At 46.2% G+C, this 18,991-nt stretch overlaps 1 protein-coding gene across 5 annotated transcripts in view; it reads left to right on the forward strand.

The window, feature by feature from the left end:
• Positions 1-18,991, forward strand: part of Mapre2 (microtubule associated protein RP/EB family member 2) — a 140,865-nt gene that overhangs the window by 110,473 nt on the left and 11,401 nt on the right. For all 5 annotated transcript variants that reach the window (XM_021214487.1, XM_029546792.1, XM_021214486.2 and 2 more), the window contains one exon: positions 14,648-14,787. In XM_021214487.1, the coding sequence (XP_021070146.1) occupies positions 14,648-14,787 (140 nt within the window). The remainder of the gene's footprint in view (positions 1-14,647; positions 14,788-18,991) is intronic.

The raw sequence follows: 18,991 nt of genomic DNA on the forward strand, positions 1-18,991 counted from the left end.
TAGATTGCTTTTATTATGTTTAGGTAGGGGCCTTGAATTCCCAATCTTCCAAGACTTTTATCATGAAGGGGTGTTGGATTTTGTCAAATGCTTTCTCAGCATCTAGTTAGTTTTTTTTCTTAAGGAACGGAGTGCCACGCCTTTAATCCCAGCACTCGGGAGGCAGAGGCAAGCAGATCTTTGTGAATTTGAGGCCAGCCTAGTCTACAGACTGAGTTCCAGGACAGCTGAGGATACAAAGAGATACAGTGGGGGATTTGTTGTTTTGAGGTTTTTTTTTTTTTTTTGCCTCATTCTGGTCTTAGTTTTATAGTTCAGAATGAATCCCCTTTAAAGGTCATTTGAACAGTGCTTTGCAAATATGTAAAACCAAAGAGTTTGGCAGTGTGCTTCGGATTCTCCATAGTTTAATGGGAGGGGCTTGTCTTTCCCAAATAACTGTTGCAGAAATAATTTTTAGTCTTTATAAATTGGTTGTGAAATTGTCTGTGCCTCCCTTTAATTACTTCTGGCTTTGATTTCTGTTTTTGAAGTCTTTTACTAGTCCATATATATTTATGATTAAGTTATCCTGTTGAATTGAACTTATAATTTTGAAACTACTTTCGTCTTAAGAACAATGATAAAGACAATATAGCCACTACTGCTTTTTTATACTTATGGTTTGAATGTTTTTTTTTTTTTACAAAAGATTTATTTGTTATTTATATGAGTACACTGTAGCTATCTTCAGACACAACAGAAGAGGGCATCAGATCCCATTACAGATAGTTGTGAGTCATCATGTGGTTGCTGGGAATTCAACTCAGGACCTTTGGAAGAGTGATCAGTGCTCTTAACCACTGAGCCATCTCTCCAGCCATTGAATGGTTTTTAATGAGGTAACTATCCTTATTTATTAAATACCCACCTATCTGTGTCTTTATAGATAAAGTGTGTTTTAAACCATCATATAATTGGGCCCTGCCTTTTAACTCATTTTGGTAATCTCTGCCTTTTAAAGTGATTAGTCCATTTATATTTAGTGTAACTAGTGCTTTTTCTTGATTTGAATCTATCAAATTATTGTTAATTTTCTGTTTGTTTCTCTGTTACTAAAAAGTTTGGTTTTTATATTTTGCCATATTCAGTTTCTTCATTTCTGCACATTTGAGTTCCATACGTATTCTTTAAACTGAAGACCTGTTAGCATTTCTTACAGTGGCAGGCTAAGCAGTGAAATACCGTTCAGCTTCCCATTCTCTGTAAAGGTCTTTACTGTGTATTCATCCCTAGTGTGCACTGATGAAGCACTTCAGCATCCTAGTATTGGACACCCTTTCCTCACGTTTTTCTCCTTAACTTTGGTTTTCTGTCCTGTGACGCCTGACCATGATCACATAATTTGGAGTTCTTTACCTGTCCTCACTCTCTAAGTCAGGAAAGCACCATAAACATCTTGTCAAATAATAGCGTTGCACTCAGCCCCTCTGCCCACACCATTATATTCCATGGCCAGTGCATATTAAGACACAGCTGTATTGCTAAGCTGTGTATGGTTATTCCTTAGCTATGTAAAGGCCTAGAGAAAGATTTAAGGAGATTCTCTAATGGCTCATATAATGAAATTCCTAGAGGGATCCCCTACTCTCTATTAGGAAAGAAGGATCAGCGAAGGTCTTCCCATTGGACATCTGCCACATAACAGATAAATAAAAGATACCATTAACTATTGGGATACTGACTTTTCAAAAACTAATCAAACCTGTATTTTTCTACTTATATATTTGAGCTGCCATAGTTACATAGCATAAATTCATCTTATCAACAACAGAAATGCATTTCTTACAAAGAAGGGGGCCAGCAAGTTCAAAAACAAAGTGCTAGGAGATTCAGTGTCTGATAAGGACCTGTTTCCCACAGACATTGTCCATAGACGAGGCCTTCCGCTGTGTCCTGAGATGAGTCATGGTTCTCAAGACAAACTCCTGAGCCCTTTTCTAAGAATGCTGCTTGCATTCCTTTTGTCCTCACGACTTCCTCTCCTCTGGAAGGCCTCGCCTTGTAAGACTATCATATTGAGGGGGAGTTGGTGTGGGGATGGGTAACAAGGTTTTAACAACAGGATGCCTACCTATAATGGTCACAAAACTACAGCATAGAATATAAGTAGAACTCCTCCAGATCACACTTTCAGGACATCTATGAGTTTAGGATATCAAACGCAAGCGAAGAAGCAAGAAGAGTAGGAAGAATTAAGGAATGTCAAATCAGAGCCTCCAACTCTGTATTTATTGTCTGAGTTTGTTTGATTGCTGGGATGCTCACTTCCTCCCCTCCCCCCGCCCCCCCCCCCGAAGCTCTCCCAATCAAACTTTTTTATGAGCTTTAGGGGTTGTTTAAAATAGAGAAGTGATGGGTCCTGTCCATGGGTATTCGTGCAGTATACAGTAAGCACCACTGCTGTAAGCCTTCCTTTCAGGTTAGTGTCGCTCACAACAGCCCTGACAGGCGGCTGTTACTATCAGCCTCCTTTTAGCGTCTAGGACTCTGAAATCAGAACTTCAGCAACTGGCCTGCGTGAGAGATATGGGATCTGAGGTGTGACGTCGATTCCAGAGCCCTTGCTCCTCTCTGGACCCCCTCGCAGATTTCACAGATACACACACATTGTTTACCAGTGAAATATACCAAAGTCACAGTGAGATTTAACAAGGAGGATGAAGGCTGTGGGTATTACTAAGAGATGACCCTCGGAGTGGCATGCTTGCTTTTCATGTCTACAGCATCCTCATTTTTGACTGCAGTCATGTTGAGTGAGAAGACATGCACTGTATCTTAGCATATTCATAAATGCAGGCAGTGTGAAGTCACTTGTTCCTGGGTGTTTATCTCTGGTTTCCAGATCCTCCCATCCAAATACATCTCTGAACAAATGGTGTGAGAGATACTGATGTAAAGAATGAGCCTCTCAAACAAAATTGACATATTTTTCCACCCAAGAGGGCTAGTGGTGGCCCTGCAACCTTGGGTCCTCTTATAACCAGTGTGGGTTGTTCCTGCATAGACACTGCCTGTGTGTGCTGAAATGTGCCTTCCTCATCGTGGGCTACAGTCTTTGTCCCTGAATACATACAGTAAAGTCAAAGTTTGCTCTTCCGAGGACAGTCAACCTCGTCAGTTCTCAAAAGGAAGTGGCCTCACAGTCACTCTTGCAGTTCCTCCTGTAAGTCCACAAGCAGGTTATGATCACATTCCTCTGAACCCACTTTTATTATCTCCTTATAAATAAAAAGTATTGTATTATAATTTCTTAATTTCATTTAATATGCTGGGCAAAGTAAAAAGCTGGTGTGTGTGTGAATATATGTTATATGTATGCAAATGTGTATATGAATGTGCATGTATGCATGTGTGTGAAAAATACAAACTTGTATTGAAAATATGTGTATTTGTGTGTATGTAAATATATATTGTGTACATATAAGTGTGTATATGAATATGTATTGTGTATATGTGTATATAGTACACATATGCACGTGTATGAAAGATATATTTGTGTGTGTGTGCGCACGCACGTGCATGCATGCATGTGCATGTACATGTGTGTCACACCATTATAAAGAGGCCAGAGGACAATCTCTCACTTTCCCCCTCATTGAGGCAGGGTCTCTCACTGTTTCTACACTGCCCTCTAGGCCTCTGGCAGTGACCGTCCAGGATCATCTCCCATCATTCCTCTCACTGCAGGAATGAATGCTAAGATTACAGGTGCATGTGCCAAGCCTGGCTCTTACATGGCTCTTACATGAAATGGCTTATCGTGATCAGGGTCATCAGGCCTGTACAGCCAAGTGCTTTACCTACTGAGCCAACTTCCCAGCCCAAAAAAGCAATGTATGTAGTCCTTTATGTAGTCCCAAAGCACTTTATGTAGTCCCTTTGAAGGAACAACCTGAACTACAAGCCAGTTCTGCCCTCTAGTCACCGTTTGCTCACAAGCTGACACAGGGAGCCCCATCTGTCTGTTGAACTTGAGTCACTGTAGTATTCATTTATGTCAAGGAGAAATCAGCACATTAACAAGTCTGTCCAGCTGTTGCCATCATCTTGAATGCACTTCCCTGTAACTCAGAAAAAAACATTGCATCTGCATAGCAGCTTAGAAAATACCACAACAGCAAATGGTTATTATTTCTTTGGCCCCTTGCATTTTTGTGACAGCTCTGCTTGAATCATATTCAGTCACGTGGTCCTAAGGTATGGCTGAGACATTGTAAGGGGTTCTGAGGGTACACAGTGATCCCAACAAGACCCATATGTATGGAGGAATTGCTGTCACGGGAGGAAACCGAGGAGAGGGTGCTCATTCCAGGAGTGTACTGAGGAAGCCCGCCTGAACTGGCCTTGCAGCCTCTACAAAGGTTTTCTGGGAAAAGAAAACCTCAGCTGAGATGTGAGGATGAGTGGAGGTGAGCCTGATGAGAGATATGGCCAAGAACATTCCAGACAGGACAGAATGTTGCGGTGACAAGAGAATGTGTTCAGTGGCGTGCATGTGGTAAGCAGGTCCCTTGTTACTGCTTTTCAGAAATAAAATAAATATATCAAACTTGGCCCCTTAAGACAGCGGAGGTGGTATCTCATCGCTGAGTACAGCTCAGCTGGGTTCTCTGACCTGGAACCCACATGCAGTAACCCAACATCCTCAGGGCCAGGATCTCATCAGTGGCTCACCTGGAGAACGTCAGGAGCTGTCCTTTCTTGGACCTATGGGGCTGAGTCTCTCTGGCTTCTTTCTGTAGGCCACTCGTGCTTGGTCCCTGGAAGTCACTTGCACCACTCATTTGTAAGCCTTTCCAACAAAATGCTTATTCCTCAGCAACTGCCCCTTCATGAGCAGGAGGGGAAGTCTGTCTGGTGTGCGTGCTAGCAAGAGTCCTAAACATAGTGACGGAATAGTAAGAGTGCCTTCCCATCACCTTTGTGGACGACTCTCGATCCCCCACCACTACCATGTTCTAGGATGAATGTCCTACGAGTGTGTAAACACCAGCAGACAAGAAACCACTGGAATGGGTGTCATGTTCAAGACTGTTTATCACAGAGGATCACAGAGCTCATTGTTGATGAGCCATTGGAAGGCAAAAGCAGTATTTGCTCTGCCTTCTGAGAGCATACACAGAAGGGACATGCTCACATATAAGCTTACAACCTCAATACCAGCTCTAACTGTGGAGAAGAGAAAATGGATGGTGGTTGCAGTGTGTGCTATGAAAACTTCAAGGAGGTATGGTCAACACAGAACAATGATTAGTGGGATATGGGAAGTGAAGGGGAAAGACAGTGTTGGGAACTGTTAATGCACATACGTGGTTGGCTTGCTAGGCGGTTGGTAGAAGCCGCAAACCCTGGAACAGAAGCCAGATGCGGTAAGTATAGGAGCCTGGGTAACTGAAGTGTGCTCTGCTCATCCTCTTACTTCCTGAGCTCTGACACTTTCCTGGGAAGCACAGACAAGACTGTGTTATTGGAAGAACACAGCAGGCTTGCCACCATCAGAGAATGTCAACAGGCACTCAGAATGAGACTGGAGACAGCACATCTAAAGCAATTTAAGTATGGAGGTACCCCAGAAACGGCCATGTTACTTTATAAGCTTCTATAAATGAGTACTGCATGCCAGAAGTACAGTGGTGCCCACGATGGTGTTGTCATGGCAATGCCTGTGTGTCTTTATTCTCTGTGAGCTGGCTCATTCTGCTGGCTCATCAGCCACTCCCTTCCCCATTACTGCAGAAAGCAAGCAAAGGGCTGCTGCTGTCAGTTAGTGTTGGAATAGGATGTGGGAACCAATCAGGGGGGTGAGAGAATCCTCATTGTTTTTATTTCTCTGAGGGCAATTGAAAAATACAAATTTAACCAGGGTGGTGATTGGTTTTGGCATGTAATATGTCTGAAAGCCGGATTAATCTTCCTCCAAGGTGTGAGAAGCATGGAAAGCCTGAAGTTTATTGCAAAATATGCATTCCACATTGAAATAGCTATTTAAAAGTTATGATTTCAAAATCTTGAGCCATTTGAAGACATGAAGCATTTCCTTGCATTTTCCCCTCTGTGAGAAATTCTCTGAAACCAAAGTGACTCAAGCAGAGTCTGGAACATACTGGAGAATCACATGATGCCTAAAAATAAGCACATCATCGCCGGCAAGGACCGTGAGCAGGGCAGCAGAGACAGTATGTCAGGGCCCCCACTCGGGCATGCGCCGTGAGTTCAGCCTCTACCCATCCATCCCACGGGCTGCCTTTGTGCAGGCTGGTCAGCCGGGGGAGGGGCCCTAAGGGGTCCTCTGCTATTGCTTACTCTTCTGTGACAGCCACACCCTCTGCAGTGAGGGTGCCTGCCTTTCAGGGAGCCTCTCTAGTGGGTTCTCTCAGGGCAGAGCCATTTATCATGTTGCGTAATGACCCCCAAGCAGTGACTGGATGTGGCTGACTCCCCTGCCCACCTCTGCCTGGCTCCCCTTTGGCTCTCCCTGTGGAATCAGTAGCACGTGGTATCCATCTGAGAATGTTTTCTTTCTTTTCCTCCTGTTAACATTAACATTACACAAAACAGATTGTGTAAAGATGGGGATCTAGCAGCTGCAGTAAATGGTGTAGAATAAGGTTTTTAAACTGCAACATCTCAAACACTGTCCAAAACAAAACAAACTCTGCGGTGACTGTTCCGAGAGGAGTGAGTGCCCTGCTCCTTGCTGTGCCTTGCTGGCCTTTTGTGGGTCTGCCCTCACAGTCTGTTCTGAGAGCAGAGAAGTGACCTGTGAAAGCCAGCGTTAGGACATGCCCCTCTGCCCAAGGTCCTGGATCCTGGACGCCTGGGCAAACCTGGGCATCCGCCCCCCCCCCCCAGTGGGTCTCTGTATCACTGCCCTGTGCATTCTCTGCCACAGCAACCTGAGCTGGCCCCTGAACTGGCGAGACAGAACCCAAACAGAGTAGGCCTCCACACAGCCTGCTTCTCTCCCTACTTGCCACATTGCTGGCTTCTATCACATCTTCATCTTGGTTTAAATCTTACCCTCTCGTTGAGGTCTTGAGGACCAAAGGATGACCCCTGCCTGCCTCTTGTGTCCTTTGTAGGGATCCTGGAAGATGTTCTAAGAGCCATTACCCTCTGTGAGGAGTAAGACTGTTAAAACAAGGTGGCCAGCTCCCCCCCCCCAACACACACTCTGATATATTGATCCACAGAGTTGCTGGGCAGACTGTGGGAACCCTGCAGATCTAAGAGAATAGTTGAAACTGGAGAAGACCAAGAGCCTACGTAAAATCACTTTGCCACCCAGCCCAACCCTCCTCACACACGCAACTGGGTCTCCTCGTCCCTCCTGCTCTACGTGCAGGTGCAGGGTGCTCTCGTTGGCTCTGTTAATTACCAGCTTATTGTGTTACTGTTTAGTGCCATGTTCCCAGATGGAACGGGAACGCCACACAGACAGGCATCATTTGTGTTTTGTTCACTATTTGATGCCAGTATCTATTTAGTTTGCAAGCTACATGGTGATTGATTGATGGATGGATGGATGGATGGATGGATGGATGGATGGATGGATGGATGGATGGAGAGAGATAGTATAAGAACATGCTTGCACTACCTCACTCTGATACTCACTGAGTTTCCTTGGTGTCCCTCCTTTGCTGCACAGAGTGGGCTATTGAGATTCTAGTAGAATGAGTCTCTTCTTTGAGCACTGCTGTTTCATTTTCTAGTGTTTGGAATAGGAAGCCAGCTTGAATGCTTTGTTAAGCCAGATCTCATTTGCTGAGGAATGACATTAATAACAAAGTGAGTGCTATGTACTAGGCTTTGGGGTAAAAGTTGTCCAGATTTTAAGCCAGTGTAGTGACGCACAACTTTCATCCCAGCAGTACAGAGGCAAAGAGCAGTGGATCTATGAGTTTGAGGCTAGCCTGGTCTATAAAGTGAGTATCAGGATATCCAGGGCTACTCAGAGAAACCCTGAGGGAGTTAAAAAAGCCAAAGGGGGGGTTCCCATGTTTTAAAGATTGTTTGTTTAGTGTGATTGTGTTTGATGAGTTTAAGTATACCCCATGCATGCAGGTACCCTTGGGGACTGGAACAGGAGGTCATATCCCGTGGACCTGGAGTTGTAATGGTTATGAGCCTCTTGCTGTGGATGTTGGGAGCCTCAAGCGTTTCTAACACTGAGCCAGATCTCTCCATCCCCAGGTATTCTGTGTTTTCACTCCCGTGATCCTCCTAACTCTAGAGAGAAACACTGTTCTTCCTGTCTTGAACTTAAAACCGGTAGGGTGGCAGTGAGTCACCTCACTTAGCTAGCAGCAGGTCCAGGGTCCTTTGGACCCGTGGGGCCACAGGGCTCTGCTAGTAAGTACCACATCCCACAGTTACCCCAAGATGAGCTGACAGATCCCACAGGATCAATGTGGTTCATGCTCTGTGTAGCCCTGAGCTTTTCGGCTCCTGTTATCAGCTGATAGTAACTTATAAAGAGTAGCAACCTGACTTTGCCACAGTCTGTCTTGATGAAGACAGAGCCAGAAGGGCTCAGAAGGACTGAACCCTGGCCACCTCTAAGACTGATTTTTTTTTTCCCCTTGCAGAATAAAATTAATGTTTATTCTTTGAATTTGTAGAAATTCGTATTGTATGGAGTGAGTGGTCTTTCTCCTTGCCATCTGGTGGCTCTGGTGTCAACTAATCAGAGGAAGGCCTTCCTGTGACCATGGCCTCTCTCCTCACCCATCAGTCCTGCCTGCTGCTTGTCCTCGCCATTTCTTTGATTTTAAAGCAAGTTCATTATCACAATTAAAAGACAAAATACATGTGCCAAGGTGAAGGGGACCAGGAAGTGATGTCAGATTTATCCATGAATGATTAATCAGTACATTTGTGACATATTGTCTGCCTGCCTGCTGTGTTTCAGCTGTTCTATGGGGTTTTAATGAAGGAAGCTTGTGGGGGTGGAACAGGAGAGGAACCGTCTCTCAAAGTAAGGAAGCGGTCAGTGGCTGTGTGTTAGGGTGGGGGGTGCTGTGTCCACATACTTGTGTTTAACACTAATGTCCTTGTCATGAATATTAATGTCATGTAATTAGCTACTTTCCATTTACAGTTTGGTAAAAAGAGTCCAGCAGATTATGAGAGGAGTTTCTAAAGTCTTAGGAAGAGAAAAGACGACAACACTGCTTTCGTTCGCTTCCTTCTCCTTTCTGAACTTGACCCAGCCTCCTGTCTCCAAAACGCAGCATTTTCCATACACATCAAGCAAGCTACTAATTACAGACATTAGACACAGCGATGCTCTGACTCCATCAAGACACTGAATCAAGCCACTCACTCCTTTTTACAACCGTGGTTAAACTATCTTAGAATCATATTTATGCCCCAAATCCTAAAAGCATTCATTAAGATGGGGACTGCTCAAAGACAGGCATTGTGAATCATGTCCATTTCCGGTGGGGAAATGTTTGAGAATTACAGGGACTTGGGCAGAGATGATGTCCATTTTCCTCTGCTTCTGAACACCCTTTTTATTTTGAAAGGGAAAATTAAGGGGGTGCAAAAAAGCCTAAGGGCAGGACAATTGCATCTCAAACAGCTACTGCTAATTCCGATCTCAGGACACCATCAGATGCGGCTTGAAAGAAACTGAAGTGTTTGATAGCTGTAAGGAAAAAAGCTCTATGTCTGAATTGTTGTCAGGGTGACTGCATGGCCCTTAAAAGTCAGGATGTTTTCCACGTGTGCACGCTCGAAGCACCAGAACTGGGAAAACACAGCAGCAGGATTGCTAGTCAGGGTAAGCATTTGGACTGCAAGGAAGGCAGCCACCACTGGGGACCTCGGCCTCCAAAGCCGGGATTGGCCACTAGATGAGGTGACGGGGTCACCTGAGAAGGCTACAAAAACAAATATTAGCTTGCATAACTGGATTATAACTACAGATACTGATTGCTCCATTTCTTTGATAGCATCCTTAGGATGGTTGGTCCCAGCAAGTAAGGAAAAAAATACTTGGACCTGGAAGCTAGATACACTTTAGGTTGTGGTTGTTTAAAGTAAAAGAGAAAAAGGGGCTTGACTAATAAAGAAGCAGAGTATGCTGAGCTGAGGTGAACTTGAAGGCACTGCCTACTGCAGTCCTCGGAAAAGAAACAATGACGTCAGTGAACGAGAGGAAGCCAAAGATCTTCCTTTGCTTTGCGTGTGGTGTCTCTCTGGGTGTGAGTTACATGAGGGTCCTTTCCATGTGGTGACTCTCTGGGTGTGTGAGTTACACGAGGGTAAGTCTGTCCCTATTAGTTGCAGCACACTATGTTTCAAGCACCCACTCCGCAGCACCCTGAAGAGGGGCTGACGTGATACTCAGACTTGTACACGATGTGATGCTGAGATGCCCTTACTCTGTACTTCATGCTTATCACTCGGGCAACATCCTCATTTGTCATTGATTTTTCTCTATCTGCTTCTCTCCAAACAATCTAATGAGAATTCCAAAACCTCCCTCATTTGAAATCTCAAATGAAAAGTCCTTTTGATCTGTTACTAGCTTTTTCAAATGTGTCCTCTACTCCGCGCCCTCCATGTGGGAGCTGTGCTTCCGCCCCCTCCCTGTGAGTGTGTGTATGTATGAGTGTAAATGAGTGTATGAGAGAATATGTCTGTCTATGAGTGTGAGAGAAAGGGAGAGCATGTATGTGTGAAAGAGTGTGTATGTGATACAGTGTGTATGAGAGTGAGAGAGATGGAATGTGTGAGTATGTGTGAATAAGTTTGTGTATGAGTGTGGCTGAGAGTATGTGAGAGAGAAAGAGAGTCTGTCTGTCTGTGTGAGAGTATATATATGTGTGTGTGTGTGAGTGAGTGTGTGTGTGGTACGTGTGAATGAGTGACAGAGTATGTAAAAGAGTGTATATGTGTGAGAGAGAGCATTATGTGTGTGTATGTGTGGTGTGGGTGTAAATAAGTGTGTGAATGTGACAGAGAGTATGTGAGAGTGGTGTGTGTGTGTGTAAGTATGTATGCATGTGTGTGTGTACGTAGGTGGGGGAGCAGCTGGCAACCCCAAGTCTGACTCTCACGCCTTCCTCTTTCTCATCTCGGGGGTCCCGGAGGGATACTGATGATACAGCGTGAGAAGACCTGGTTCCTGGGTCCCAGCTGGCCTTTACAGGGTCCAAGAAACCAGTGCTATGTGAAGGCTGAGCCCATGGGCTAGGAGAACCAGACCCACAGAGAGGTTCTGCTGAGCTCTGGCCACAGTGAGGGTATGTTCCCACAAGCAACGGCAGTTTAGCTACAGCCCCACGACCACCAGCTCTGAGCTCTCCCATGAGCCACGTGTGTCACCCCAGCCTCTGTCCCTTTGCAATGGTCCTTCCCCTCTGTAGCTAACAGTTCAATTTGTTTCAGACTTCATTTGACAGTACCCTGCAGTCACCATTAGTGGTAGCTCTGCGTGGACAACCTTTAACAACCTTCTCTCTCTTCTCTGTTCTTTTCTCTTGGAACTGATGTCAAAATGTAAGGTCATGACTTCCTGGTAACCTGAGCTTAGTCACTGCCACACATTTTGATGACCTACTTAGGGAGAACTGCCTGGAGTGAGAAGTGTATATGCACTCTCTTAGGAAGGCCCTTCTGTGAGCAGGGGCCAGTGACAGAGATATGGACAGCCCGGCACCAGCCACCTGGCTCCTAACCCAGACATCAGCTGACTGCACTCACTCTGTCAGCGGACTGGCCAGATTCCACATGGAAAGAACCCCACATCATAACTTACAAAAGGGGCCTGGAAAGAAAACAGAGGGAGGACCCAGCCGGGAGGCTGACACCCAAATGGTTTCTTTCTTGTTGGCTCTTCCAGTCAGTGACTTTGATGTTGGCATCAGTCCCTCAAAGCTTCTGTGTGTCACCGCTGGTTCTCTGTCTCTGCTGGGTGTTCTGGCCGTGCACGGACAGCATCCAGGTCGGGCACTGCACTCGCTGTACTTATCAGTGGCAAACAAAACCGATGCAGTTCCAGCCTGATGGAGTTATGTCCAGTACAAGACAAGGCATTCGGGTGTCGCCACAATGCTGCAGTAGGTACAGCCTCTCAGGAAAAAGGTCAAGGCACTGTGCCCTCCAGGGGACTCGGCAGCACAAGCTGAGACCTGAAGAAAGGAGGGAGGGCCTAGTTACTCAAAGGAGACAGGTCAGACGTGGGGAGAAGAGGGGCGCTACATTCAGAGGAGATATAGCCCCAGTGTGACAGGCCAGGCATCCCAGAACACTGGCTGTTCCCAAGAAAGCCAAGAGGGTGCCATACCTGGGGGACCTTAGGTGGCTGTCTCTCTGGGAGAAGCTGCACCGTCATTGTTTTAGCAGCCCTTGTGCATGGCCGTGGCAGACACTTAATATGAGTTTTTAGATAAGAAGCTCTCTGTAACCTTTCCCTTAGACTTCCTATCTACTCAAATGCCAATCTTGTTAAAACTGAAAGGGCTTTATTGCTGCAAAAGTGGTCTCCCTTGCTACCAGGCTGGTGGCTGTCTGCTGTCCCTGCCTGCTCCTCCCTAGTCTGTTCTACAGCCTAAGGAGCTGTGCAGCAGAACTGGGAAGTCAGGTTCTAGAAGTCCGTGTGGGCCTCTTCAGAGAGAAAGGCTCTTACATCGGTTTGTCCATTCTAAGCAAACCACACTTCCCAGGTGCCCTGAGCCTGCTCTGTACATAGTGAGGTCTCTGGGCCTGCTGATTGCCCTTGTCAGAATGCACACCGATGTAGGTCATTCCCATCTAACCATCTCAAGTCTGTGGGCCCTTTCCCCTTGTAACAAAAGGGCATATTTTTTTAAAGGCTGTGACATTGTTAAGACTTCCCTGAGGTGTGGATGACTCCCATCTGTAACCAGTGACTCCGGGCACCTGAAGACACATCATATAAATGTTACAGCTTTTCTGTTGGCTACGTTGTAATTAGGGTATTGGTTGAGACTTGCAGCTGCTGGTAATCCCTTGCCTCTTTCAGAAAGACTGGAAACTGAAGTTGGAAACCACAAACCAAGTTTTAATTGCCTGTTTATCTATTTATCTAAAGTTGTTCCTTTACCAGAATGTATTTAGCCTAACCTTTTACAAGGCACTGGGATTGCTGACATGAGTAAGACATGTTCATTGCCCTCTAACAACATTCTGGAAGGGGAGAGGATGAAAGATCGTGGTGGAAATTTTATTTGGGCAGAGGGAACACACAGGAGATCCCATGTGGACAGGAGACGTGGAAGTGTTGCCTGTCTGGGACTGTGTCCTAACAACAGCTAAGGGCTGAGGGCACATCCCAGGAAAGCGGCCAGCTCCTACTCTGAAGCACACCAGTTTCTTTGTGTAGACCTAGCTGCTTCTGTTTTGGCTGCAAAAGCCATTCCTATGCCTGTGCTGGGTTCTAGATGGTAACTCCACTCTCAGTTGAGTGCCCAGTGGGTGAAGGCTTACCTGAAATAACAGAGTGCCGTTATTAGGAGCTTGGTAAACCTCCATCTATGAAGGCCCCCTCTTTACATGTAATATCTACCATCTAAAGCCTCAGTGCCCGTTCAGGAACAGCTCTGGAGTTTTCTCTCTACTCGGGTACCACATACCTGTCTTCTAGCAATTCCTCAGCTTTCCCTGTTTATAAGCCCTTTACACCCCTCCCCTCCCATGGCCTAATAGACTTCCAAGGCATTTCATAACTTACAGCCATCATTCTTCATGCTAGGCAGGCTGCCCCTGCCAAGCTGGTCCTGTGCCCCTTGCCCTGAGTGTCTTTGCATCTTGCCACAAGCTGTCCTGTGCTCACCTTTTCAGTTCTGCGTCATCAGCAGCTTTGCAAGAAGCCCTTTTGTTGACATTTAGAAACCAAGAGTGGACCTTAGGGTGCTCATTACCACGCAGATGTCACGGTACCTGTCCTTCCCTTACAGGAGCTATGGAGTGTACTGCATGAGAAAGCATATGCCTGTGTGCCAGTGTTTCTTCTAAAGTGTGAACCTGTCATGGGGCCTTTGCTCTTAGAATAACAATTTGTGGTGGCTAAAGAATGTTTCCTTTCATTTACTTTTAACCGTTCATGTGTATGCGATATGTGTTTTTGCATGGTCATATTTGGGGGCACATGCATACATGTGCCATAGGTGGAGGACAGAATATAACTTAGGGTGTTGGTCCTCAAATTCTCTCTTACCTTGAGACAGGGCTCTCCATGTTTGTCACAGAGTGAGCCTGTCTCTACCTCCTGTCTTACAGTAGGAGCCCTGGGCTATCACATCTGGCTTCAGAGAGGTTCGTGGGATTTGAACTCAGGTCCTCAGGCTTGGATGACAAGGATTGACTCGCTGCGCCATCTCCGCGGCACCCACAGTCTTTCCTCTTACTCGGGTGCACCGTGGCTGTGCTCTGAGGCCTGCTCACTGGAGCAGCTGTTCCCCGGGCTCCACACTGTGGCTTTTGCTGATCCTGGTCGCTGACTGCATTGAGGAGGGGTTGCCACATTGCTTGTGGTTTTTAGGCAGCTCATTTTCTATCATGCGTTTGCGGTGTATCTGAAAAATCTTCTTTCATGCTGGCTGTACTCATAATGTATTCTGCTTGCTTCTAGGCGCAGCCAAGTCAAGTCCTGCATCTAAGCCAGGATCCACACCTTCTCGCCCCTCGTCTGCCAAAAGGGCTTCATCCAGTGGCTCTGCATCCAGATCTGACAAAGATTTAGAAACACAGGTCATACAGCTCAACGAGCAGGTAACTCAGCGCCTCCACCCTTTTCTCTGGAAGCAGTGCTGTGTGTGTGTGTGTGTGTGTGTGTGTGTGTGTGTGTGTGTGTGTGTGTGTGTGTGAGGGGTGAGGAGGTCACGCCCGCAGGCCTGAGGTAAAGGAGAGAAGGCGAGACAGCCGGTGAGACGAGGAGGACCTGCTCAAGAAGCCGGTGACGAGCAGTATTAGTCACAAAGCTTGGCGCCAAGCGTGAGGCTGTGGGATGTGACACAGCCTGATGTAGGCCGCCCTGCATCCCTGGCTCCCGGTTCCTCAGGGCCCATCCTGAACTCCAGGCTTAGCCTGCCCACTCCTGGTCAGTCTAAAAAGAGTTATGGCTGCCTTAGAGTTCAGCTGGCTCCCTCTCCGTCCATCCCTTCCTTTCAGCATCTAGTGGTTGAGCCCATTTTATGTGACGGAGACCACGCTTCACTCCCGTAATATAACAATAGCAAAATGGGTGACGCCATGCCCTCATTTAAAGCTACTGACAGCAGTTACACACCAGAGCTTAGTACTAAAATTAAATAAAACACCAGTCCTCTACGGTGGCCTAAGTGGGGTGCCCAGGAGCCCTGAACAACGACGGCTGTGTATTATGTGGCCTGACAAGGGTGCTACAAGTTAGAAACATTAGCACTTGAGGTAAAGTCTTAAGCCACCTTTGGACTCAGATTGGATAACTGGAATGTTCTCCTACCTGCTCATCTTCTGTTGGAGCCAGCGGGTTTTCAGTAATGACTGCTGCTCAGATTAAACGGAAAAACAAAAAAACAGGAATGAGCCTCAGGCTACAAGATTAAGACTCCACACAAGCCCGAGTGGCCTGGTGGAAGTCAAGCCTGAGTTCATCGTACTCTAGATCTGTGCCCCTTCCCAGAGCAACTTGAATTTTTCCACAGTCATTAGAAGTTCATGTTCATGCTTCCTGTCACTGTCCTTGCTCCCTCTCCTCCATACACCACAGTGGCCCAAATTTTGACCACGTGGAAACCTCCAGTCCCTTAGTTGTCCCTAGTGCCTTGTGGCCTGCATTAGACAGGCACCACTTCTCCTTGGGGCTGGCTCTAAGCTCCATAAACTCTAAAATCACATACAGAGGGTCTGTTTCCAAAAGGCCTTGTCAATTTTTAGGGCCACTCAGGAGAGGACAGAGGGACAGGAGAGGGGAACAGTCTGCCTGTTGTCTTTCCCAGAGTACTCTGAGAGAGCCTTCTCTCTGCTTTCTGTCCCAGTACCTTGCTGTTGAAGAGGTCATATATACCCAACTCCACTCCGTCCTTCAGAGGATGGGTGAGCTACCACCTAACCTAGGCAGGTACTAAGTTCTCAATCCAAGTTGGTTTTCCTGGTGACCTGAGTCTGGATGCCTACCTGTGAAGCCTCCAGGAGGAAGGTCCCAAGGCTCACGGTGGCTACACAGGTGCCCCAGTGTTGAAATTGAGAACACAGGGAGAAGGAAGAGCAGAGTGGAAATGCAGAGGCAGGACCTTGACTTATGGTGGTAATAGAGAAAGTGATGACTACCTAAGGAACTTTCATTTGCTTGGCCCGCTTCCTTTACTCAGGCAGTCTCCCAGGAAATACTACAAAAGCACGCTGCGCTGCACAATTCCAGTGATAGCCGTGAATAAGAGGTGGAGGGAGGAAGAGGCGTAAACAGAAGGTTAGGGACTCCTCTTGGTCAGTGGGTTAGCCAGCAGGAAGTGGATGGGAGTCACTGCTGTCCCGGTGCCTCCGGGAGGACACACAGTCTACAGACATGCCTGGGAAGAGTTCGGAAAGCTGTGGAAGGAAAGGTCTGCTATGGAGCCTTTGAACTTGACTTTTCTCAGCCTCTGCCACCTACCCATCTGCTGTGATCTGTGAGGAGAGAGGCTGGCATTCGTCTATAATTCCATCCAAATGGAATTGAATTTGCCACCTGACCTCTGATCATTTAAAGTAGCTACTGGCAAGAATTTTTTTTTTTTTTCTTTGTTGCCCAAACTGGTGTTGAACTCACATCGATTCTCCTGCCCCGGCCTCTTGAGTACCAGAATTACTGGTGTGCACCATCATGCCCAGCTGCCGTCAGTGTTTATGGGGGTGGGGGGTGTTGACAGGTCCTTCTTTAATACATCAGTAATACCAGTCTGGTCCAGCTCAGACTTTATACTTCCCCAGAAGCCACCGTGTGCTGTGTAAACCACTGCCCAGAGGCAAAGCCTGGGCTTTGGAGGTTAACTCTGAGTCTGCTGTGATTTGAATGTAAATACTGCCCCATTCTGTGCTGTTAGGGGAGATTGTGGAAAATAGGAGCTGAGCCTAGCTGAAAGACGCAGGGTGCTGAGTATGGTGTGCCTTGAAGGGTTTAGCCCAACCCCACTTCTGGTCTGGGTCGCTACTGCCTGGCCAGCACCATGTAACAGGCAGCAACTGCTGGCTCCTATTGGCTTCTGCTGTCACAAACCATGTCCTCTGCTATGCCACCTGTGCCGTGATGCCCTCTGACCCCCGAAATGCAGGTCACAATAATCCCTCATTGAAGTTGCATCTGTGGAAAGGAGCTAATGTCATACCTCTGCTTGGTTTGGGGGAGCTGCACTCTATGATCCGGGGAGCTGCGGTGTATGATCCATCTGCCTGACGATCCGGGGAGCTGCGGCGTATGATCCATCTGCCTGACTCAGTGCAGAGCTGGGAGGGATTCTACAGCTAAGCTCAGAGACAGCGTCTAGAATTAGGGGAGGTTTTTTTTCTACCTGAAGTGTAAGCTTGGTCACCTTGTAATTTTGCAGATGTGTAGTCTTAAAAGGAATGAAAATTCAGGGTTAACCTAAACCTACTCACCTTTTCAAGTAGCTATATGAGGGCATCTGTGAGGTCTACATAGACTCCTGCATAGGTCTGTTTGCTAGATATAGGGTAAAGGAATGGTTACATGGACCAGCATATGTTTAAATGTCAGTTATTGCAGGGATAATATACCAAAGGCCCAACATATTAACACATACACACACACACACACACACACACACACACACACAGATTTAGATTTTGTGCCTTAAAAGTAATCATTAAAAATAATGTATGGAAATATATATGTGTGTGTATGTATATAATATANTATATATATATATATATATATATATATATATATATATGCAAACTTCACCTAAAGAAAACCATGTGACTTCATTTCTTCCACAGTGTCTGCAGTGCCATTCACTCCAGAAATTTCCTGTGACCCTAGGTTTATAGGACCATTAAAGGGTACACAAAGCAAATTAACTGATAATAAATCATAAAGAATTTTTATTTTAAGATAGTCCTTTGGAGTTAGCATGGTGGCACACACTTTTAATCTCAGGAGGCAGAGGTAGGTGGACCTCAGTGGGTTCCAGGCCAGACAGGACACTGTCTCAAAAGCAAAAGCAAGCAAATTTGCATACTAAATGCATGGTGCTTCTTCATCTAACAGTACCACACAGGTAAACTAGCTTGATAAAGTGGGGGTGCTAGTGTTTCCTTTCTGCAATTAGAGCATCCAGTTTCTGTCAGAACTGTGTGCAGTGACTGAGTTGAGGCATCTCGTGATGGCTGGCAATGTGTGGCATAAGAGCATGTTCATGCAAAGTGTCAAAGTTCAAAGCCAAAGCTTCAATGAAGGCCTGTGGTGCGGCACAGGGGAATTCTACCAGAAGCACCTCACATCAGTTGTGCATTTGGTTTCTAATAAATTTTAACTGTTGAACAGCACAGACTTTTACTATTATCAGATATTTTTGTAAGGCACACACACACACAGACACATTCAGTTACATAACCTACTGCAGGGTCATGACCCACCATTTAGAATTTTTGCTCTACACAAATGTAAACAAAGTATTACAAAAGAGGAGGTTCTTGGGGACTAGAAACAGGGCATAGTTTGGACCTGTGCATGGCTGTTAGAGAGTTGCATCCTAAGATTTAAAAGTCAGAAGCCTCCCCCACCCTCTTCAGAATTGATACTACCCCAATGTGGTCCTGTCTTTGTTGTTGGCCTAGAACTTGCACTGACCTGGAAGTTAGAGACTTTACAACTCCAGAAGGTCCCTGAACCCACCCTGCCCTTCCAGTGAAAACACAGAACCAGAACTAGACAAACGGAGGCAGATTGCCACAGCTAGCCTTCCACCCCTGCCCCATCTTTGTGCACCAAGATCTA

The sequence above is a fragment of the Mus pahari genome, chromosome 15, assembly GCF_900095145.1.
Source record: "Mus pahari chromosome 15, PAHARI_EIJ_v1.1, whole genome shotgun sequence".
NCBI classification, from domain to species: domain Eukaryota; kingdom Metazoa; phylum Chordata; class Mammalia; order Rodentia; family Muridae; genus Mus; species Mus pahari.